This window comes from Mytilus trossulus, chromosome 8 (genome assembly GCF_036588685.1).
Source record: "Mytilus trossulus isolate FHL-02 chromosome 8, PNRI_Mtr1.1.1.hap1, whole genome shotgun sequence".
NCBI classification, from domain to species: domain Eukaryota; kingdom Metazoa; phylum Mollusca; class Bivalvia; order Mytilida; family Mytilidae; genus Mytilus; species Mytilus trossulus.
In genome coordinates, this window is record NC_086380.1 from 48969448 (window position 1) to 48995370 (window position 25923).

The window sequence follows — 25923 nt, forward strand, 5'->3', positions numbered from 1 at the left end:
TATTTGCATACCTTTTAGACAAAATTGACTTTTGTTATGACAAATATGAATTTTGTCTACAAAAATGAATTTTGTCATGACAAAAATGAATTTTGTCTACACAAATGAATTTTGTCATCACAAAATTGAAGTTCTCACAAAACAAGTCTGTAGCACATAGTTTTGTAAGACAAAAATGATTTTGTTATGACAAAATTGAATTTTGTACAAAACCATAAGAATCCCATTCGGCGCCCCGTATGATGAGCTGATTAAAACCATACTAAATATAACACATATGTACTCTCACGCTACTAAAATCTATCGATACCTATATTTTAACATTGCACAAAGTCATGTTTCTCTGACTGTTAATGATGTCTTTAACTTCACAAATGATAAAGTCATTTGATTTTTGATGTGTCTGGATTGATATTCTAGGCATAGATACCAATTTGTTTTTATTAGTTGTACATATTATTGACCTTGAACAAGCTGCCAGTAACTGCGAAAACACTCAGATCGTTTCCTTTCTGGCCATTTATTCATTTGGATAAACTTTTGATTATGTATAAGTTAAGATTAAAAAAAACACGTTCGAAACGATGAACATACTTTCGACCGATGACGCCCTTAGGTTACGCCTACTTTTGGGATTTCCTCAAATTGAAAAAAACAAAATTAACAAAAAAGCCCAGAAAACCCAACAAAATCAAATTCTTAACTGTTTCAACCAACAAGACGAACAGAAACGGCAAACACCTGCCATGTTTCTGTTATTGTACAGACATGGTCCAAGGCAAATAGTATGTTATACCTGGTGTTATAGCTAGATTAGCCCCTACTGGCATGACAGTTTTATATAGTTCCGTTGTATTGTGTTCACATTTTATTCCAAGTCAGGAATATGACAGTTCTTGTCCATTCGTTTTTTATGCGTTTTGTTATTTCTTTTTGCCAAGTGATTATGGACTTTCCGAATTGATTTTCCTCTGAGTTCAGTATTTTTGTGATTTTACTTTTTATTCTGTTTATCTGCAATATTACATGTAATCGAGACTGGACTAAGTCACTCACAAACAAGTAAAAATTACTCCTTCATACTTTATACACATTGATTATCGGAAATATCTACAGTGATTATGACATTGTTTCTGCTACTTGATTACGCAGCGTCTACGTTTAGAATATGTAACCGATAATAAAGGTGTTTATCTTAATTCAGTAAACGCTGACTTTCAATCGGTGTAACAATCAGTTTAGTGAGAGTGGAGCACAGCATGAACATGTTGTATAATATGATTTTCTCTTTATGGATCTTTTTCTGCTTTTTAGTTGCTGAAAGTGGTACGTTATTCATTATTTAGTTTATGTTGTAATCTGTCTGTATGAATTTAATAACATCATCTTATTAATGAAAGAATATGATTTTTTGGGATAATAATTATGGTGCATTTTATCAATTATTATTGATTTGAATTGTTTTACTTTAAGGTACATATGTACTGAGTTGAAATACTAAATATAATTGCGACTTCATTGCATTAGAGACTCAAAGTGGTACACACAAGATATTAAAAAAGTTCAAAACAAGACATTTAAAACCATCAGAACAAAGTTTAACTTTATGTAAGCAAGTGTCAACATATGCTTAGGAACCATATAATTCACAGATTTAAGTATTCATACACTAAATGTTTGATATAATATTTATCCTTATTATCTTTCTTTGCTGAACTGTTGTTGTTGAGAGTTTAGGGTTATTATAACATCTCGTAGCTTTTTTTTTAAAACTACTGCCAAGACAACAAAAAAACCTAGCTGAAATATTAAAAACATTGCTAACAGCATTTACATTAGAAAAATAACGGTTCTAATCCACCCTTTTATATATATTCTCAGCTGACAAAAACTTTTCATTTCGCCATTTTACTCAAAACGTTCTGTTTCTGTATTTTTTTAATGTAAAATAAACATTACTTTTATGAATACATTGAATCGTGTTACAATAAATATAGCTCTGCTCTTATACGTTAATTTCCTGTTTAATGTGAAATGCTCGGAAGCCTTACGTAACAACACCTACTAATTAAATAAGGTTCGTAGTGCATGCTCATGATTAAATTTTAGCAGAAAGACATCTTGTTGATTTATATGTAATGGTTGGTTGTTAAACGTCGAGGGGTTTTAATTAAAAAAAAAAAGAGTAACTTTTCTGAAGGGCAACTTAAACATTCTCTTAAATAATGACCTGAAAATTAACTTAATAAATGTCTATGCTTTTAAAAATATTATAACAAAACGAGTTAGATGTAAGGACAGAGGGCACCCTCAGTAATCATCATAATAAAACGAGTAAAGTGTAAGGACAGAGGGTACCATCAGTAATCATCAGTTATGACTGCACTTTTAAAAAAGTTTAACAACAAAATATGTGATTGTTCGTATGTTCTATATATAAACATATATATACTACAGCAGCTGCTGTTGTTGTATCAGAAATCAGAGATCCAATAAATCAAAAGTTGCATATTTCGTGAATAAGTAAAAACTGTCTTTGTTAAAAGAAACGCCTCCAGTCTACGATCACAAATCATCATATTTGACAACTGAGGAAAAGACCATATTAAGAATAAACATAACTGCCATGATTAAATATGATGCAACCCCTGGAATAATAACTTTTCAATATCTGTTCATTGACAAAAAGAGGCGGCAGCATAATTCTTATATCTGCCTCTTCACTCACTTACAGATCCTACAAACTATTGCGTTACTGTCTATACATATTGAAAAGATTCAGCTGGAAATATTTCGTCATGTTCTTGTAAATCAAAATCATTGTAGTGCGATAGTGCATATTCATAATGTACCTACGATTCTTATCAGCCACTGTTTATTTTCAGGTGCACAAAGACATTTCTTATACTCTCTAATTGACTTGAAAGACATTTTGGATCAATCACCATTTGAAATAAACCTTATTGTTCCTTTGACGCCCTAAGTGTTATGGGATTTGCTAATTGTTGAAGGTCGTGCGGTAACCTATAGTTGTGAATATCTATGTCATTTGGTCTCTTATAAAGAGTTGTTCAATTGGCAATCAAACCACATCTTCTTTTTATATATACCAATGTCCGATGTAAGGGGAGGATTGGGCACCCGCTGAAATCTTTAACCTCGCCACATGTATGTGGCTGTCCCAAGTGAGGAGCCTGTTATTCAATTGTTGTCATTTGCTGCTGTTATATTTTTGTTGTTCTTTATCATTTTGTATATTAATTATGTCGTTGTTTTTCTCGTTTGAATGATTTAACCTTTGTCAATTTGGGCCATTTGTTGCTGACTACGCGGTAAGTGCTTTGTTGAAGGTCGTATGGTGACCTATAGCTGTAAATGTATGTGTAATATTTGGCCTTTAGTGGAGATTTGTCTTATTCGCAATCATACAAAATACTTTTTTATTATGGGTTTAAAGCAGTTTAAATGCCTGTATCAAGTAAGGAATATGACAGTTCTTGTCCATTCGTTTTTGATGCGTTTTGTTATTTGATTTTGCCATGTGATTATGGACTTTCCAAATTGATTTTCCTCTAAGTTCAGTATTTTTGTGATTTTACTTTTATTGGCCAAATCTCAATACCTGTTGTACCTTTTTACATAAAGACTTTTGACAATACCAATACCATTTATCTGATCAGGGGTGTATGGTTTTTCATTATATACATAGCTGGGCAAGGACTTTCTTTCAGAATTTAAAGGGATGGGCATTAACTTTTTTAATGAAACAATATTGAGAAAGCACGGGCCCATCCATTTGGTAAAATATTGACCATTCCCTCAGAAGGTGATAGAGCTGATTGTTACCCCGACAAAACATTGTCAACCGCGGCGAAGCCAATGTTGACAATGCTTTTTCTAGGGGTACCAATCTGCTCTATCACCCTCTCAGCTATGTGTTATTTGATTTATTTCACTGAATGTCCTATCATTATCATGTACAGTCTTTTACAGATTAATTTTTTTTCAAATTTATTTTCTATGACGTCATGTACATGACAACGTTATACGGGTATTAGAAAAAACAACAAAAGTTAAGCAACATGTGTATTTTTTGTATTTTGACAGTCAATTTATAAAATGTGAGCAAAAACGTAGAACTTTAGCATTGTATCTAGTTACTGGATTTTTTATTGGTCTAGACGAGAGGGTAACATTAAAAAAAATGTCACCCTCTCAGCCATGCGATAGAGTAAATTAAAACACTCGTATCAGCCAATCAAAATATGGCATTTTAACGTGAAGAATAATAAAAAGGAATTTCACACACTCAGCTAAAGTATACATTTCCGTTCAGTATCAAATAAGAGTGCATTGTGTCATCAGTGTCTGAGTAGAAAGTTGATGAACCAGGGGTATGTCAAAGAACGTCTCGTTCTTTTTCTAAAAAAGTTCATCGGAAGGTACCAATACCTTGCTGATAAATATTCCGTATCAACTTCTCAAATAATACACGATGGTCTTGATGTATAGATTCTGCGTACTGATATCTTAACAACATGTTTTACTGTTCTTTCATTTGTCTTTGTTCTATTATTAATATTACTTTTACTGTTGAATGGTTTTATGTGATATCCGTTTGACGTGGTTCGGTATTTATACATCTCGTCAATGTGTGTGTATTGGCTTTCATTTTTTGGTGGTTTGTTTTGTATATGCGACTGTTTGTATTTCTTTTGTTCTTATTACGTGACTCTTTACTTTAAAAGATCCCGTCAGTATTATTTTGGTCTATTATATGTCATTATGATATATTTCTATTATGAATTACTATATACGTTGAGCCACAAACGTCAAAATCATTCAATCGCGTAGTGGAATTAACTATTTTTGGATTTTCATAAATTCTACATATAACTTTTGGACTAGTTTAAATCTCGGTCTATTTCTGTAATTTGTTCTTACATACTTTTGATTTTTTAACTCTGTATGCTTACATTGCCTATGTAAATTTTAAAACTGTTTGTATGCACATTGAACGACAAATTTATGTGACGTATACAAATTTTATGACGTCAGACTCTCAAGTCAATCCATGTGTTCGTAGAAAGATGTTTTTGTGTTCTGTTAAATTGTCCCTTTTAAAATTGTTATGCGATGATGACTGATGTACCCATATTTTGACTATTTTATTAATTGTGACTGTTTAACGCATCATGTAAATATAACGGAATTTGTTGAGACTAGTATCAAAGAGAGAGGGTTAGCGCTATAGAACCACGTTTAATCCACCATTTTCTACATTTGAAAATGCCTGTACAAAGTCAGGAATATGACAGTTCTTGTCTATTCGTTTTTGATGCGTTTTGTTATTTGATTTTGCCATGTGATTATGGACTTTCCGTATTGATTTTCCTCTGAGTTCAGTATTTTTGTGATTTTACTTTGTAATAAGTATCCATTTGAAAATAATTGTCATCTATTAACCAGGCAAAATATTTATCAGAAACATTATAAAGATAGAAATAATGTGAAATTTCGAACGATCGTAAACAGCGTTTTTCTCGGGAAATGCATTCTCTGTCAACAAATGTACCTGGCAAACTATACGACAACGAAGTTTTTTTTTCTTTCTTTTGCGAACAGATCATTATGTAGACGTTCTATTAGTATTTGAAAAGCAACATCATGCGCCGATGAATTTGAAGCATCAGAAGTAAATTATTTTTAATGTCATCAAGTAGTTAACAATGCATGCTGAATGTTGAAGCGGCTTGTACTTAAAGTTATCTATGAAGAGTAAACTCACCACTGGAAAGTCTGCCTGAAAGCTTGCGTCAGTTAAAACAATATCAGCACGCTCAAATGACTCGACATGCCATAATTGCTTAGCTTGTATGACTTTTGCCTCAAGAAAAGACATTTCATACCAGTCATGGTTATCATAGTAATGTCATGAAACGTGTTTTAAAGAAAGTTGATTCATCGTTACACGCAAGTTTTTAACCCCACTAATTCAAATGCATTAAAATGTTTTCTTCTTTGACATGTAAACTTTAAGGCTTAATAACACGATATCAGCTACTTTACTCGTTCTTATTAATTGGAATTAGCACTGACAATAACGTTTTGAAATTTGTTCGGAGTTGTTCCAATGGGTTGAAATTTATACTTTAAAATAAAAAAACAAGAATAAAAGTACTTAAAAAGATGTTGAACCTTATCATCTGTACTTAATTAACACATTAACAAAACTATTGATAAAAATATATATAATTTTTTTTTATTAAAAAACTTGAGAAATGCGTACTAAATTTATTGCATTTCATATGACAGAGGAAAATAGGAAAGTTACATGACTTACTGGGGGAAAATTTAATAAGTAGTGATACTGCTACGTGATGAGTTTTATAAACATTCTTGTAAAAGTTGATTTGTATGTTCTATCAAACTTGTATACACAAAACCTCTGAAGTATTGGTTGTTCCACCTTTTTGTGAGAATTGGTGATAAATATAAGAAATGTAATATACTTTATACTTAGTATACAGACCAAATCACTCATTTGATATGTTCATATGATATTAAAGTTTGATGTAAAAAAAAAGCTGATGCATCACTCTTTCGTCTGATATTAATGATGAAATCTGCATTCGGGAATTTATTATAGGCGTTCCCGTGTTTGAAAATGAAAAAGCCGAAAATCACAGTTTAACGTGATTTTACAAAAAACTGCGCCGTGGGAAAACTCTACGACAAGGCTAAAATTGAAGTATACTGTTTACTTTGTTCTCATACGAATTTTCAGCCGTGAGGTATTTCGATTCAATAAACTCTGTTTCCGATTTGTCACTCCAGTACTCGGTTTTATTTGTAATCCTGATTTTTTTTTAACTTAAGGGGGCTCGCGGGTCTAAATCAACTTTTTTTTCTTATATAGGATTTTGCTATTTTTTTCTATCTTGATTAAACTTTATCTTATACCTTATAGAAATATAAAATAGAAATATCAGTTAAGCTCACAATCTGCCTCTAAAAGAAACATACATTTTTGTTGATGTCCTTTTCTTTCTGTTGAACTAATAGGAGAAATATTAATTCTATCGAAATAAAAGAAAAGAACTCGCTTAAATTTTACAATCATTTAGTTTATGTACAGCTTGTTTGAAACAATAACAAGAATTATAGGTCACCGATGAGTTAAAAAGATATTTCAATTTTAAACGTAAAAAATAACATTTTTGCACCAAAGGCAGATAATTGGGAGCTTTTTCAATGATTTAAACATTTTTAAAGTCATCTGTGGCCAAATCAAATCGATCTGTCTGGGTTATTTTTTAACCATATTAGAAAGTAATAACTAATAGTGTAATAAATAAAATTTTTAATAAGAACCGAAATGTTTATTTTTTTGCTGATTTTTTGTTTACCCGAGAGCCTCCTTAATTGATTTATGACTATTCAACAACAGATGTTGCCTATAAATAAGAAACGATATTACAACATAATCAATATGGAACACTGTAAGTCATTAAATTATTGAAAAACATCAATATAAAACTTAATGCACCAATTATTAGCATATAGGTTTGAATAATTAAATGATGATCAAATTAATTTGTTTGTGTAGTAAAATAGTTCTACATGCATTTTATTAAGTGGATAATCAGATTTGACTTTTCAAGCCACTTAGCAATGTATTGACTATTTTTATTCAACTTAAAGCAATCAATGAAAAAAACAATTTTCAATGATTTAAACACTGATGAGTCTTATGTAGACGAAACGCGCGTCTGGCGTACTAAATTCTAATCCTGGTACCTTTGATAACTATTTACACCACTGGGTCGATGCCTCTGCTGGTGGACGTATCGTCCCCGAGGGTATCACCAGCCCAGTAGTCAGCACTTCGGTGTTGACATGAATATCAATTATGTGGTCATTTTTATAAATTTCCTGTTTACAAAACTTTGAATTTTTCGAAAAACTAAGGATTTTCTTATCCCAGGCATAGATTACCTTAGCCGTATTTGGCACAACTTTTTGGAATTTTGGATCCTCAATGCTCTTCCACTTTATTTTTGTTTGGTTTGTAACTATTTCGATATGAGCGTCACTGATGAGTCTTATGTAGACGAAACGCGCGTCTGGCGTACTAAATTATAATCCTGGTACCTTTGATAACTATTTACACCACTGGGTCGATGCCTCTGCTGGTGGACGTATCGTCCCCGAGGGTATCACCAGCCCAGTAGTCAGCACTTCGGTGTTGACATGAATATCAATTATGTGGTCATTTTTATAAATTTCCTGTTTACAAAACTTTGAATTTTTCGAAAAACTAAGGATTTTCTTATCCCAGGCATAGATTACCTTAGCCGTATTTGGCACAACTTTTTGGAATTTTGGATCCTCAATGCTCTTCCACTTTGTTTTTGTTTGGTTTATAACTATTTCGATATGAGCGTCACTGATGAGTCTTATGTAGACGAAACGCGCGTCTGCGTACTAAATTCTAATCCTGGTACCTTTGATAACTATTTACACCACTGGGTCGATGCCTCTGCTGGTGGACGTATCGTCCCCGAGTGTATCACCAGCCCAGTAGTCAGCACTTCGGTGTTGACATGAATATCAATTATGTGGTCATTTTGATAAATTTCCTGTTTACAAAACTTTGAATTTTTCGAAAAACTAAGGATTTTCTTATCCCAGGCATAGATTACCTTAGCCGTATTTGGCACAACTTTTTGGAATTTTGGATCCTCAATGCTCTTCCACTTTGTTTTTGTTTGGTTTATAACTATTTCGATATGAGCATCACTGATGAGTCTTATGTAGACGAAACGCGCGTCTGGCGTACTAAATTCTAATCCTGGTACCTTTGATAACTATTCGGCAAACATTTTTGTCATTAAAGCATCTATTGCAAACATGAACAACATTTCAATACACATTCTGTTTGTCTTAAATTGTAAAAACGATCGTATATAAAATGCAATCAAAAGATATGTGTATAAGAGTCGACAGGAATGACGGTCGGGGAAATTGAAATTGCACATCTCAAATGATCTTGGTAGATTGTGTTGTGTTGAAGAAAAAAAACCAAGAAAATATTAAAGGTTATGCTTACAAATGAAGAGACATTCTAAAATTCTGAACTGGATACCACAGTCAATCAAAAACTAAATAAATCTGTATTTGTCGAGCAAAAGTTATCAAAGGTACCAGGATTATAATTTAGTACGCCAGACGCGCGTTTCGTCCATAAGACTCATCAGTGACGATCGTATCAAATTATTTATAAAGCCAAACAATTAAAAAGTTGAAGAGCATTGAGAATCCAAAATTCCAAAAAGTTGTTCCAAATACGGCTAAGGTTATCTATGCCTGGGATAAGAAAATCCTTAGTGTTTCGAAAAATTCAAAGTTTTGTAAACAGGTAATTTAGAAAAAGGACCACATTATTGATATTCATGTCAAAACCGGAGTGTTGACTACTTAGCTGATGATACCCTCGGGGACGATACGTTTACCAGCAGTGGCATCGACCCAGTGGTGTAAAAGTTATCAAAGGTACCAGGATAATAATTTAGTACGCCAGACGCGCGTTTCGTCTACATAAGACTCATCAGTGACGCTAATATCAAAATATCAATAAAGCCAAACATGTAAAAAGTTGAAGAGCATTGAGGATCAAAATCCCAAAAATTTGTGCCAAATACGGCTAAAGTAATCTATGCATGGGATAAGAAAATCCTAAGTGTTTCGAAAAATTCAAAGTTTTGTAAACAGGTAATTTAGAAAAAGGACCACATTATTGATATTCATGTCAACACCGGAGTGTTGACTAATGGGTTGATAATACCCTCGGGGACGAAACGTCCACCAGCAGTGGCATCGATCCAGTGGTGTACAAGTTATCAAAGGTACCAGGATTGTAATTTAGTACGCCAGACGCGCGTTTTGTCTACATAAGACTCATCAGTGACGCTCATATCAAAATATTTATAAAGCTAAACAAGTAAAAAGTTGAAGAGCATTGAGGATCCTAAATTCCAAAAAAAGTTGTGTTGACATGTATTGTATTACATTGTAGTTATTCCGTTTTGGCCGAGTTATCCCATGTTATTTGAGTTGACAATTATGTTTTTGTATAGGCATATTACATAATAGTTATTCCAATAACATACTAGAACTAGTTAATTAATACTGTATTTTATCATGTTTATCAAATATATATTTTAGATACATTAGAAGTTGCAAGAAACAAACCAACCAAGCAGTTAACAAATTCAGGCCTTTACTACAGACCATCTTATAATGCTGTGGATGGAAATACAGTACAGTGGATGACATCGTTAGCCTCTACTTGTACATCTTCAGTGTCTGGAGAAGAACCATCGTGGTGGGCTGTAGATCTTGGTGCCATTTATGACATCAGTCACGTAATTATATTTTGCAGAAATGACTGTTGTGGTAGGTTTTACATATCGTAAGAGTATAAAATACATCTGGCTTTATTTACAGAATTTGTGGTATTTTGCACAAGTCATTTCTTTTTACGATTACAAATGTTTTAAGAAGCAAATACAATATAATTTTATAAATTGAAGCACTGTCAATTCAAATATAGTAAACAGATGATCATTTAATTCTATTTTAGACAAGAAATAAACATAAGGCGGTGTAAGGAAAACACTATTCAATCAACCAACATTACAAAGCCATTGCTTTTGTAACATTTCTTACTTTAGAACAAATTGCAATATAATATTTTTTTTAGTGAGGGCAACGTTTTGACCTGTATACGAACTATTAGCAAATTGTCAGACCTTGAACTTAATAAAATATTTAATATTGTGGGTGGTAATTCAATGCAATGGTTATTTCTCTCAGGCTTGATATACATTTTTTAGTTTTCAAACTTTTTTTGTTGATATTTTCAAATTCAGTTCCCTTTTTTTCAGTTGAGAAACTTTCGAATTTCGACATTGAGGTGATTAAACCGTGTAGAAACAAAACCAATTGGTTTGAGGACGGTGTCATCCAGTTGTGTTATCATCAGCAAGCACCAACTGCATTTTTAAATGCTTCATGCTATAACAAGATGATTGGACAGTATGTTCGTATACGGCTCAATGATCCAAATATATTATCACTATGTGAAGTTGAAGTGCATGGAACATTTATTCGTTATCTACGTTCAGGTAATTCTTCAAGAAACTATTCCTAATTTGTTTTATATTATCATGTAATTTGTTATAATAGAACCATCCAATATCTTACATTTTTTAAACGCCTTAAATTAACATTGTTTTTTACTGATTTTTAAACAATTTAGCTGAACACTGGAAGTAACTGTACTGGTCATTTTTTGTCATTTGCCATATATTGCATTGACAAAGCTGTGATGATAGTTTGTTCGGAAAGCTAATTTAACTCAATATTTTAGAAGCTTGCATATTGTATAATTGAAAATAAATAAATGTTTTTCTCAAGCACAAACACTGAGGGTATATAAAAAAGATTAGATTTGAATCACTTTCATTTATTATCATAGATATTCGACTAAGATCAACTGACGACTGATCCAAGACAATGCATTCTTAAACAAAAAGAGGATCTCTTGTTATGTTAATTTTGCAACAATAACACGTGGAAATATGATCAAAATAGTTTTTTTTAATTGTATGTAAGCTGTCAAATTCATGATTGATCTCATTCAATTCACATGTTGGATTTATAACTTACCAGAACGTATATTCAAATTAAAATAAATGATACAAACAGTAAACAATGCTGGTACTGGTTATTATCTTTCAATGTTTCGTGTGTGTTAAGAAAGACATAATGAACAAGCAATCATGTTCGCTCGTACAATAACGATTTCTAAAGTTGTATTTCAAACCATAGATTCGATTTTATAGATGCGTATTTTTCTGGCCGGATTAATACTCAATTATTATTCTTTGTGTTTCAGTTTTAAAATGTTGACAATATTTCATTTTAAAAGAATAAACTTTCACTTCAGAAAAATTAAAGGTAACATGAATACGGATTAAAATGCGGATGAAATATTGACTTTCAAGTCACTCATACTCCAGTGATATTTATTTAAATCATTTTGAGGAACTTGCTGCACACTGCCTGCAAATACCGTATTACTTTTTATACATTTTGCGTCCATGAATGTTGAAAAATATATTGTATTTTTCATTGTTCTGAATCGTAACTAATACCCCTTTAAAAAATAATAACAGGGATAACAATATGTAGTATACAATTAATTGACGTGTTTATTTTTTCCATTAGTTACGATTCCTTATACCTGTGGATTTCAAGGTTATAGTTATACAGGACATAATGTGACCCTTAGCAGCACCATTGTGAAAAGTGACATTTATTATACCTACAAATGTGCCATCATGAAAGACTGTTATGTTGCAGACTTCAACAACAAGACCTCGAATTGCACCTTAATGGAAAAGAAAAATGGATCCAATTTCGTAACTAATTCTGACCACAACGTTTATATTATCAGCTAAAGATTGTCATTTTGTCTGATGATTTGTGCAATTCTGAAAACTCTAACAGTTCAACAAGAAGACTTTTCCTCTCTTAAATTTAACAAAATAACAGAATCCAGAGTACTAAAGCTTTTTATTTCAGAAAGTGGAAAAGGTAGATTTATATCTTGTATATAGCGGCTTAACTTTTTCGTTAATATTTGACCGTTAACCTAAATCTTATTTTCGAGGTTTTCCAAAAGCCTTAAAAACAATATAGCTTTTCTCCAGTAATTTTGTCGCTATCATGTTGATACCCGGAGATAACAAAAATATGAACAGCGCTATCGAGCAACTGCCAATCAATGAAAAACACTTCATTATTTTTTACCGTCCAATGAACTTATCTACATTGAAATTGTCTTTTATTCTAATATAAGAAAATGCAGATCTGGTGTAGTAATGGTGTAAATTGAAAGTCACAAGTTAATATCTCTAAGCGATTTTTACCGATTTATTCAACTTCAAAAACGCATTGTTATGTCAAGGAAAAGTAAGAAAATACTATGGAAACATTCAAATATCAAAGGCCAGACAATGTCATACCAAATTAACAAAACACAATAGGTAAAAGAATTACAAAACAGAAAAAGAAAAAAAAAGGAATAGACCCTGGTGTTATCTTATTATTCATGTAATTTTTGTTTGAAAGGAGGTTATAACGTATTATACCGGAATCACAGGAATGGTCCGGGATGATGTTTGTATAAAATAGTATAATCAAAGATATCTTTTGTATCCTTTTTCGTTAGCTTGTCTTCTAGCTTTCTTTCCAACCATATATTGAAGGGAAAATGTGCTTCTTTTGTCTTGAACGTGTTCATTATCACATAATTTACCATTTTACACGGTCTAATCACAATATATGCGGTAATATATAAGAAATTACCTTAATACATCCTGTTGGAAAGATGCGTGGTTTCTTCTTCAGGTGAATAGCTAGAATTTTAATATTGGCTTCTACCTACTATTGCATGCCAGTATTCTAAGTACAATCATTTGGAGTCTTGTTCGGAAGTCATATATAAGTATATATGTAAGCGTGGTAATAACTTATTTTGATAGTTTTAGATTACCATGCAATAGTAAGAAAAAATATCTCCAAAAATCGATGCAATTTTTGAAATCATGAAAAGAAATTTTCCATGTAAACCGTATATATTTGTTTTAAAGTAAAAGCAAATCTTTCGATATTTTTTATATGTGGTTTTCTTTGGATGTGGTGAAAAAATAGAGCAACATAGACTGTATTGCCAAATGTCAGTGCAGGCTTCATGGCCTTGTTTCTTTCTACTTTTAAATTTTGTACAACATGTTAATTATTCTCTTGGAGTACCTGTATAAGGCTTGTAAAATGATATGAGTAGATTGGAAATTAACCGGATTCTAGTGTCAGGTATGATGTCATTGCGAATGTTTTATATAAAAGCATGTCGATTTGAATACTTAAAATTAAAATACTTTCTTTGTATGTCCCTAGCGGGGCTCCGTACACATACATGTGAGAAAAATAAATCCGCTGAAATAATAACGACAATGCAAACGACGTTAATATCAAAGTCATATGAAACTTCAAATTAAAATAAAAAATGATGCATCTGTTTTACATAAATGAATGGCTTGTTTTTTATTGTGAAACTTCTTTTACTTATTTCTTAATATTGAACAGTACTTTGTTTAATTGTTTGCTTCCAGTTAACAATTCGCTGATATATTTTTTTCATATGCAGTGAAATCAACGTGACCTTTCTCGTAAAAAACATTACATAAAAAATGTTGTGCACACTTTAAAATAACCCTCTACGCGGGTTATCCAGTGAGCACCACATTTTTGTTGTTATTCCTTCATAGACAGAAAAAATATTAGTCATTTCTTAAAAATACACAAATGTATGATTTCAAAGAAAGGTTATTCAAAAGAAAAAAACCTGATTGAACCATATCAATTTAGGTCATGCTGAATTGTACAGTTGTTTCTACGAAATGAAAATACTTTATGAAAAGTGCCAGCTTTTACACCAAACAATTTAACCATGATTGTTATGATGAAAACCGCCAAAATATTTCTACACCAAAATATCTCGATTTGTTTTTAGTTTCAAAAAAGATTTTATGCATTCGTAGACATTTCTGATACGAATTTGTCTGTAGGATGCTAAAAACACCAGTTTTAAAAGAAAAACAAATCTAGGAGCCCCTGGCTGTTTTTAATGTTTTGGCCACAACTAGTTATCTCAAGATATAACTATTGTTTGGTTTTTTACTTGCCACTTAAATAGTGACTGTTAATAAAAATTATTTAAATGGAATAAGGAAATATATTTCACATACCAATGAGACACGTCAGAACTAAAAACAAGGATGAAGACAACTGGTTTTTTTCTGTGAATGTCAAGCTGATCAATAAGAGCCTCCCTATTTACGAATGAAGAGGCTATTTTCTTCGTGCTATCTTTAGCTATTTGTCAGTTAAAAATGTACAGTTGATTTGCAATCAACGAAATCACATCATACTAAATAGAGTACATGCAAACGGCAAAATCAATAATCATTTGAAAAGACAAAGCAACAGAAATCACCGAGGCCAAAAATGTAAATAAAAAAAAATCAGAAGTTGCTTAATAATAGTTTTGCCAATCACATTATTATTATTATTATTATTATTATTATTATTAAAGCGTATTATATGATATTACAATTACCCTGAACACTTTACAACACATATCCATTCACATATATAAGTATTAACAATAAAATATAAGCCTATGTTATCAAATCCTAAAACAAACAGATTTTAAAAATATTGCATTGATAATCACTAAAATTTTAATAAAATAGTCATTTTAAAATTAAGGAGATATTGAAACTGTACCGATAAAGATCAGTTAAAAATTCTAAAATATTTTATAAAATTCTAAAATTACCAATAAAAGTAAGTTAACAAATTAAAAAAAAATATTGCTAAAAAATACAAAAATTATATGATGAAGAAATTGTTTTAATGACTATGAAAAGCATGTCTAATTAATTGAGTTTTCAGGTAAAAAAAAAAACGTTAAAAAAATGGATGGTCTGTAGATGTTCTGTAGATAACTTGGTAAATATTAAACAGAAAGGCTGCTGCATTTGTTTTAGTTCATGCACGTGGCGTTGTTAAAATCATGGCAATTTCAGAACTAAGTGCTCGTATTGGTTTCTATATACGACAGAGTTCTTGTAGGTAAACTGGTGTATTCTCGTGCAAAGCCTTGAACACATACACAATGTTTATACTGACATCATTATGTTACAGGAAGCCAATTGAGAGACTTCTGGATGGTGTTATGTAGTCGTATCGTCTTCCTTGTAGTTATCATGGCTGATGTGTTTTGGGCTCCATGTAATCTTTGAATAGATGTTACAGGGAGTCAATACAACAATGCGTTCTCGTAATCCAAGCGAGAGGTGACAAGAGAGCATACTAAATAGTTATCAAAGGTATCATGATTATAATTTAGTACGCCAGACGCGCGTTTCGTCTTCATAAGACTCATCAGTGACGCTCATATCAAAATATTTATAAAGCCAAACAAGTACAAAGTTGAAGAGCATTGAGGATCCAAAATTCCAAACGTTGTGCCAAATACGGCTACGGTAATCTATATAGATATAGGAAGATGTGGTGTGAGTGCCAATGAGACAACTCTCCATCCAAATAACAATTTAAAAATTAAACCATTATAGGTTAAAGTACGGCCTTCAACACGGAGCCTTGGCTCACACGGAACAACAAGCTATAAAGGGCCCCAAAATTACTAGTGTAAAACCATTCAAACGGGAAAACCAACGGTCTAATCTATATAAACAAAACGAGAAACGAGAAACACGTATATATTACATAAACAAACGACAACTACTGTACATCAGATTCCTGACTTAGGACAGGTGCAAACATTTGCAGCGGGATTAAACGTTTTAATGGGCCCAAACCTTCTCCCTTTTTCTGAAACAATAGCATAACATCACGTCTGGGATAAGAAATTCTTAGTTTTACAAAAAATCAAAGTTTTGTAAACAGGAAATTTATTAAAAAGGACCACATTATTGATATTCATGTCAACACCGATGTGTTGACTACTGGGTTGGTGATACCCTCGGGGACGAAACGTCCACCAGCAAACGTTTAACATTCTTTTTGAGTAATAAATGGACTATTTCGTCCAATGTTTCTGGTCTGAATGAGACATGATTTGAAACAGCACTAATTTGTTTGTCCATTGCCAATGTAATGGATAATTCGTGTGAACACAACATTAAACGGACCCTCTTTAGCCTCTGTATGTGGTATTTGCGTATTAAGAGATATGGAAGTGTTGTTGACGCCTGGGTTGTTTATCTGTTTGACTCATTGAATGATGACAAAAGGGGCTAACCATATTACATTCAATTAAATCGTGTATTACTAATGAATTAACTTTTAACTGACAATATCACTCTGTCCTATATACGGATTGGATATTTCTATTGGCAAAACCCCAATTGTCGATGATGTTTATAAATTGTTAATTGAAGATGACAATAATGCAAAAAAGGTGCCTTCCTCGAATGCCAACATTTTATATGTTACCTATTCCTTGAACGCCAACACAAATATATCAATAGATGTTTATATAGGAACAATAGGTGGTTTTATAACTATTTATATATGATTTTATAAGTATTTAAATGTAAAAATTAATTAGAGAACATGATAAAATTGCAACATTTTATCACTTTTAAATAAGGAAAAATAATTAGATTTTGGGGTTTTAGCTTTTATGAATTTTAAAGAAATCAAGAAAATGAAAATACAAAATTTAATCCTGGTATCTATGATGAGTTTGTTTTTACTTTATGTTGAAAACACATGTTTTGGAATGAAATTGTTTATAAATATAAGAAACTTCAGAAATATTAAAGAAATTCTAGCTAAATACAATAATTTCAAACTAATAAAAGGATATTAGAGATTTATTTAATTCATAACATTATAATTTTTTTATTAGTTAGTATGAACCATAAAGGAAGGGATTGTACCTGATATTCATAACATAGAGACATATTCTTTTAATTAGTTTAATTGAGGTCATGTCAGTTAACTGCTAGTAGTCTGTTGTTATATATGTATTGTTGTCATTTTATTTATTTTCTCTTGTTACATCTTCTGACATTGGTACATGCGCGCTAATAGGGTCATTTCATCTCTAAGAACACATTGTTACAATCAGAGACATGGACACAATTGAAAATTATTTTCTAAAAGGTGCAACGTACAACAAACATATCATAAGTGAATAGGAAACGAATAGGTAACGAATAGGTAAAAGTGTATTAACCGAGCGCTGGAACGGGTACATGCGCGCTAATAGGGTCATTTAATCTCTAAAAACACATTGTTACCTCCAGAGACATGGACACAATTTAAAATCCGTTTCTAAAAGTTGCAACGTACAACAAACGTATTATAAGTGAATAGGTAAGGAATAGGTAACGACTAGGTAACAGGGTATTAACAGAGCGCTGGAACAAGTACATGCGCGCTAATAAGATAATTTCATCTCTAAGAACACATTGCTACCACCAGAGACATGAACACAATTAAAAAAACGATTTATTTAAAGGTGCAACGTATACTTACCCCGCGCATTAAAAGCGAATAAGGAACAAATAATCAACAGGGTATTATCCGAGCGCTGAAAAGGGTACAAACGCGCTAATAGGGGTATTCATCTATAAGAACACATTATTACCACCAGAGATATGAACACAATTGAAAATTCGTTTCTAAAAGGTTCAACGTACAACAAACGTATTAAAAGCGTATAAGTTACGAACAGGTAAATAATAGGTGACAGGGTATTAACCGAGCGCTGGAACGGGTACATGCGTGCTAATAGGGTCATTATATCTATTAGAACAAATTGATACCACCAGAGACATGGACACAATTGAAAATCCTTTTCTAAAAGGTGCAACGTACAACAAAGGTTTTATAAGTGAATAGGTAACGAAAAAGTAACGAAAAGGTAACGAATAGGTAACGAATAGGTAACGTAAAGGTAACGAATAGGTAACAGGGTATTCACCGAGCGCTGGAACGTGTACATGCGCGCTAATAGGGTCATTTTATCTCTAAGAACGCATTGTTACCACCAGAGACATGAACACAATTAAAAAACGATTTATTTCAAGGTGCAACGTTTACCCTGCGCATTAAAAGCGAAAAAGGAACGAATAAGTAAAAGGGTATCATCCGAGCGCTGGAACAGATACATACGCGCTAATAGGGGTATATCATCTATAAGAACATGTTATTACCACCAGAGATATGAACACAATTGAAAATCCTTTTCTAAAAGGTGCAACGTACAACAAACGTATTATAAGTGGAAAGGTAACGAATAGGTAACGGTGTATTAACCAAGCGCTGGAACGGGTAAATGCGCGCCAATAGGGTCATTCCATCTCTTAGAACACATTGTTACCACCAGAGACATTGACACAATTGAAAATCCTTCTATAAAAGGTGCAACGTACAACAAACGTATTATAAGTAAATAGGTAACGAACAGGCAACAGGGTATTAACCGAGCGCTGGAACTGGAACATGCGCTCTAATAGGGTCATTTTATCTCTAAGAACACATTTTTACCACCAGAGACATGAACACAATTAAAAAACGATTTATTTCAAGGTGCAACTCATACCCTGCGCATTAAAAGCGAATAAGGAACGAATAAGTAACAGGGTATAATCCGAGCGCTGGAACGGGTACATACGCGCTAATAGGGGTATTTCATCTATAAGAACACATTATTACCACCAGAGATATAAACACAATTGAAAATCCTTTTCTAAAAGGTGCAACGTACAACAAACATATAAAAAGCGATTAAGTAACGAATATTTAACAGGGTATTATCCGAGCACTGGAACGGGTGCATATGCGCTTATAGAGTTATATCACCTCTAAGAACCCAAATCTACCACCAGAGACAACAAAACAATTGAAAATAATGTTTTAAAAGGTGCAACGTATGATACACGTATTATAAGCGAATTATAAGCGAGTGATGGAACAAATTAAACAAGGTAATAACATATGCTCCGAAACGATGTACACCCTGCTAACATGTTTAACCCCACCACATTATGTTAGTATGTGCCTGTCCCTAGACAAGAGCCTGAAATTAAGTAGTTAAGTTTGTTTTCCGTTTATTTTTTGGTATATGAAATACGGCCGTTAGTTTTGTTGTTTGAATTGTTTGAGATTGTCTTGTCTGGGCCTTTTATAGGTGACTACACGGTTTGGGCTATGCTTATTGTTGAAGGCCGTACAGTGACCTATAGTTGATAGTTTCTGTGTCATTTTGGTCTATTGTGGGGTGTTGTCTCATTGGCAATCATACCACGTCTTCTTCTTTTTTTTTATACAAGCGCTAACACGGTGATTTCATCCATTCGAACCAAGATCCATCTTCAAACATACGGACATAAAGCAGTTAAAAGGTAATAAATCAAATAAGGAACAAATGAGTATCGAACATAAAGTAAAAGTATCGGTTGAGCACAAACACATATAAATATGTCATAAAAAGATCATTTTACCCAAGGATTTGTATACTAAGTACTATACAAATCCTTGTTTTACCTCAACAAATTTAGAACTATAACCAGATATAAGAGTATAAACAATTAAAAAGGGGAAAGGATATTAAAAATCGAATAAGTAACGAATAAGGAATAGGGAATAAGTAACGAATAGGTGACGATAGGGAATAGGGAATTAGTAACGAATAGGTAACGAATAGGTAACGAATAGGTAACGAATAGGTTACGAATAGGGAGTAGGTAACGTATAGGGAATAGGGAATAGGTAACGAATAGAGAATAGGGAATAGGTAACGAATAGGGAATAGGGAATAGGTAACGAATAGGGAAAAAAGAATACGTAATGAATAGGAATAGGGAATAGGTAACGAATAGGGAATAGGGAATAAGTAACCAACTTGACGTCCATATTATAGGGTGGGTCACTAAACATGTACACAGTTTTATTTAGGGGCAAGCTGAGACCCACCGTTGGGTATCGGATTTGTTCGGTGAATTTAAGACCTATATGTGGTCTCTGCTCTTGGTCGGGTTATTGTCTTTTTGACATATTCCATTCTGAATTTTATTGTGTGTACTACTTCGGGAATCAGGTTATCCTAAAAATTTAATAACATATGTCACTATATAAATGTCACTGTCAGAGCAACTTTTGTTGAACGGGCGTTTTATACGTTCACGGAGCGCTGACACGGACAGGCGTATGTTACAAACACGTCTTTCATACTTCCAAGTAATAGTCCAAATAAAAGTCAAAGTAAAAGTCGAACGTTCTTGAGGCGTATACAACGTGTCATAAACTAGCGCGCTTGTGACGTTTGTATTCATCATACACATACAACAGGTGTATTTCGGCATTTTTCAAACGTATGCAACGCACGTCTAACGATTGCTCAGCGTTTCTCTTGCGTGCACCTAAAGTATACAGACTTACTCAATTTTCTCTGTGCCTCTGATACACCTCGGTCTATACACTGGTGTGTGACACCGCATTACAGAAAATTAAGTAGATCAGTTGCAATTTATAAATTTAATTTAAAATTCAACTCATTTTAATTTTCAGGACGTTTCACAACTTATATTGAAGAACTTTGCATTGTAAAATGTCACGAGGTCTGGGCAAATAATTTAAACAACATGTTCTGACAAAAACGTTTCGTCGTTATTTTCAATTGTCGAAAAGTAACAAGACGCACAAATGTATTAGATAAATAATTAAGTGTTAACTACTTAGATAATAGAAGATAATCTTGAGGTATAGATTCTATTAGTGCTGAAGTTGTATATATATTTTATCATTTTTTCCTTATTTTGTCTCAATTCGTTCTATTGTGTTTCTTTTGGTCGTATGACTTCTGGCATGATCGGCATTTGCACATCCATCTATCCAGTTTTTGACTTTTGACGTTTTTGCTGTAGAGGGGTATAGATGTAGGACTCATACGCAAGAGGTTATAACAGTGTTGTTTACATTTTGTTACCCATTTATTTATATCTCATTTGATTTGTACTTTATCGTTAAAGAGTACTATGCTAGTACGACATTTTCAACTACAAAAACGTTTTTGTTTGTCTCTTTGTCAGTTTTGCTAATCACTTCTCAAATTCATTTTATATGTGTTTTAGTCAATAATGTTGTAGGATTACACAGTTTGAGCTGCTAGATCCAAATTATTGTCACATGCCATGATGGTCTAACGTTGCCGTCCATGTGCAGGGTCTTGACCACTCGAGCTTGACCATGTTGATGCAAGTTGGGAATTATCATGGCAAAATGAGGGATTACATATAAGCACCAAATATCTGTATCTATTCTCTGTCCGTTTATGTTACGCTACATGTAGCTTTCAACGGTATAAGAACTTGCAACCCCGTACTGTATGTACACCACCAGCACTAAATGTTAATTTGGTTATATGCCGTTTTATTTCCCGGCGAAATTCGTATTATGGCATCTGCTGGCCGTAACAGAAACCGACTCTATCTGGTCTATCTGACGAATGAGTATTTTGCCAGCTTCTCGTGTTCAAGCATCGATAGTCATTATCCCATTGAAACCTGACTGTACAGTGCCTGCCTGCCGGCACAGTGGCGGATCCAGCCATTAAAAAAGGGGTGTGAGTTCCCAACCCGGAGTAAAGGGGGGGGGGGGGGGGTCCAACTATATGCTCCCATTCAATTCAAATGCATTGATCGGCCGAAAAAAAGGGGGGTTCCAACCCCCGAAACACCCCCCCCCCCCCCCGGATCTGCCACTGCGGCAAGGCAGGTCTTTTGATAATACGACATGCTCTACGGTTGATTCTATGAAGTCGACGGACCAATGTTCGAACACTAACACAACCACCCGAAGAAACAGTGTACTGAGTTATAAACCGCAGATGCCCTTTAATAAAACGTCGATTGACTGCTAATCGGAGTTCAATCTTTTTGGTTGTAATGCATTAGTTACATCATAGTGTATGTTAAAGGTAGTTCATAACATTCTAAATTAATAAAAATCGTAGGAAGGCGACCCGTCCCAGAAAAATATAGCCTTGCCAGACGTCATTATATTAATTATTTGGAATAGGGAAGGCCGGGCGAGGTTTGTATCCCCAGTAAAGTTTTGTGTCGAATGCAAAAAAGTTTATATATGCAATTATATGACACTGACATGATACTTTTTATACTGCAACTTAAATTAAAACATTGATAGCTATTTTAATTTATAGTGTAATACAAAATTCAAACTGATTTTCATCCCCCAAATTGTCGAAAAAGTGCAGAGGATGGTAAAGGGTTATTTTCGTGCAGCGTGATCGTCGTTTTTTATTTGACGTTCAACGTGTTTTTACTTTTTTATTTGACGTTCAGTCGTGCAAGACAGGTGCCTCGTTCAACGTGTTTTGCTTATTTAAGGTGGTACCTAACACTACAGGGAGATAACTCTGTAAAATCAGCTAGACGTTTTAATTACGTTGTGTTCAGTTGTAATGGGAATATCAAGCTTCTCAATGATCAAAATTGGTGTTTGCCAAATTGCTATATAACCAGTGTATTTTTTCTGACAAAACTGTTGGTTTAAAGTTTTTAAAATTCTTATATTTTTGTTGAATGGTCAAAATAAATACTTTAACAAAATTTTATGAAAATTAAACGAGCCAAATTAATTTTAGTTAAAGTGTTGGGTACCACCTTAATTTAACGTGCATCGTGATTTTCCAATCATTTATTTTGCGGTGCTCGGTATTTTTCAAATAAAATTCAAACACTTGGCAGGAATCATCAAGAAATACTTTTTGAAAAACCTGAAACCATTTATATCATAAATGTGTATACTAAATCGGGAATATCAAGTAAAACAGAGAGTTTATATATACAAGAAGACAGTGAATCAGTCACAAAAGGTTCACATCAAAGTCTTTATTTTTCGTGCAACGTTCATGACAGAAATTATTTCACGTTCAACGTGAAATTATGTCTTATTTCATGTTTTTTTCGTGCAAGCACACCCCTTTACCACCCTCAGTGCATGTCCCTGATGAAATTGACATTGCACAAAATACAGCTGTGTTAATATGATTTATGTACTATATATATACCATGGTTTTTACGAGTTAACATATTTAAACAAACGAATCCGAAGGATGAGTTTGTTTAAATATGTTAATGAGTAAGACACATGGTATATAAAATTTGTAATATAAATAAAATGATTGACAGCTTAAAGACCTTCAACTTATATTGGAAATTGATCACGTTACAGTTTTATCCAATGAAATGGAAGCTCACGCAAGTCACTTTTGCGCCTCGTGTATGATCTTTTGTGTATTTCATTTAATAAGAACCCCTGAATTTGCAAAAAGGAAAGAAAATGTCAGATTTTCTCGATTTTCATTTAGTTTTGCGCCCCGTGTATGGTTGTTTGCGCAAGTAACTTCATAATGTCATCAAACTGAGGTAAACAAAAATATCGGATTCCAGCTTCGGACAACTTCATACTTTTTAAGCAAATTATTTCATAAAAACATCAAAGGAAAAAATCCAATTTATGTTACAATTAACAATTTGGACTTAAATAGACTATATACGTCCCTGGATTTATGAAATAATTTAACATAACAAGGTCTTATCTATATACGTCCCTGACAACAAGTTGTAATATGAATTCCATTATATATTTAAATGTATTCTAGTCTTATTCTACAGTGATAGCAGTAATCCCCTTCCATGTTTTATTTCCGATCTTTCACGCCCTTTTTCACGAAGAACGCGCTAGTTTACGACCTCAATATTTGATAACATGCAGATAGGAAATGACCTTGACCTTGTTGACTAGTCATGTTAATTTCATGAGATTATTTTAAAACGGTGATCGGGAAATTCAGCTGGAAGGACACGTCATGCACGTCATGGTTGTAAGTGAATTAATATTCTAAGGCGCTTTAGTTAGGCAGTGGCTATCTGACCGGCACCGGCTAAATAGCAAATTTGCTATTTAGCCGGCACTGAATAAAATTGTTCATTGATGTAAATTAATTGGGTCAATTTGCATGCGAGAAAAAAACTGTATTCAGTTTACCCAAGGACGTATATAAACTAATATATACGTCCTTGAGTTTACCCGAATAATTCAGTCCCTCCTCTCTTCTACTTGTTAATGTAGTAAGCGGAATATAACGAAAGAATTATATTCAGGTTATATTCAGTCTAGACTTATTGTTTTCTGATTTCGAATCACCTTAAAATGATTGTTTTCCTCTCCCAACTTTCTATTTTTATACACTCACAAACACTGCTATACCTGTGCTATATTGACCTATGTTGTTTTGTTGTATAGACCCATTATGATGAGGGTTTCTTATCGTCGAGTTGCAAGTTGCGAGTTAAGAAAGTCGAGTTGCGAGTTATAAAAGTCGAGTTGCAAGTTATAAGAAAGTCGAGTTGCGAGTTAGGAAAGTCGAGTTGCGAGTTACAAAAGTCGAGTTGCGAGTTAGGAAAGTCGAGTTGCGAGTTATGAAAGTCGAGTTGCGAGTTACAAAAGTCGAGTTGCGAGTTATGAAAGTCGAGTTGCGAGTTACAAAAGTCGAGTTGCGAGTTAAAAAAGTCGAGTTGCGAGTAAGGATAGTCGAGTTGCGAGTTACAAAAGTCGAGTTGCGAGTTACAAAAGTCGAGTTGCGAGTTACGAAAGTCGAGTTGCGAGTTACAAAAGTCGAGTTGCGTGTTACAAAAGTCGAGTTGCGAGTTAGGAAAGTCGAGTTGCGAGTTAGGAAAGTCGAGTTGCGAGTTACGAAAGTCGAGTTGCGTGTTACAAAAGTCGAGTTGCGAGTTAGGAAAGTCGAGTTGCGAGTTACGAAAGTCGAGTTGCGAGTTACAAAAGTCGAGTTGCGAGTTACAAAAGTCGAGTTGCGAGTTACAAAAGTCGAGTTGCGAGTTAGTAAAGTCGAGTTGCGAGTTACAAAAGTCGAATTGCGAGTTAAGAAAGTCGAGTTACGAGTTACAAAAGTCGAGTTGCAAGTTACAAAAGTCGAGTTGCGAGTTAAGAAATTCGAGTTGCGAGTTACAAAAGTCGAATTGCGTAAAAATGAGGAAACTAAAATATTTTAAATTTTTGGTGTAACTGTATAACATTTTGGAATGATAATTACTTATGGAACTGTACATAGTGTTGTTGATTATTTTTATGGTTTGGACTTTATCTGGGTCTCTTGTAAAAATAAAATGGACTAGATAATAACTACGTATAGTATTTTCTGAAGAAGCA

The 25923-nt window shown here is 33.2% G+C and overlaps 2 protein-coding genes across 2 annotated transcripts in view; both read left to right on the forward strand.

Annotated features, from left to right (window-relative positions):
* Positions 1 to 1214: 1214 nt before the first annotated feature.
* On the forward strand, positions 1215 to 10656 carry LOC134727730 (fucolectin-like). The gene is made up of 3 exons (XM_063592115.1): positions 1215 to 1326; positions 10228 to 10458; positions 10646 to 10656. The coding sequence occupies exons 1-3, from the start codon at positions 1260 to 1262 to the stop codon at positions 10654 to 10656; spliced, it is 309 nt and encodes a 102-aa protein (XP_063448185.1). The 5' UTR covers positions 1215 to 1259.
* Positions 10657 to 24479: 13823 nt separating this feature from the next.
* The window catches only part of LOC134681083 (uncharacterized), a 59969-nt gene continuing 58525 nt past the window's right edge, over positions 24480 to 25923 (forward strand). Inside the window, exon 1 of the mRNA XM_063540501.1 lies at positions 24480 to 24577. The gene's annotated coding sequence lies outside the window, so the exon portion shown is untranslated. The remainder of the gene's footprint in view (positions 24578 to 25923) is intronic.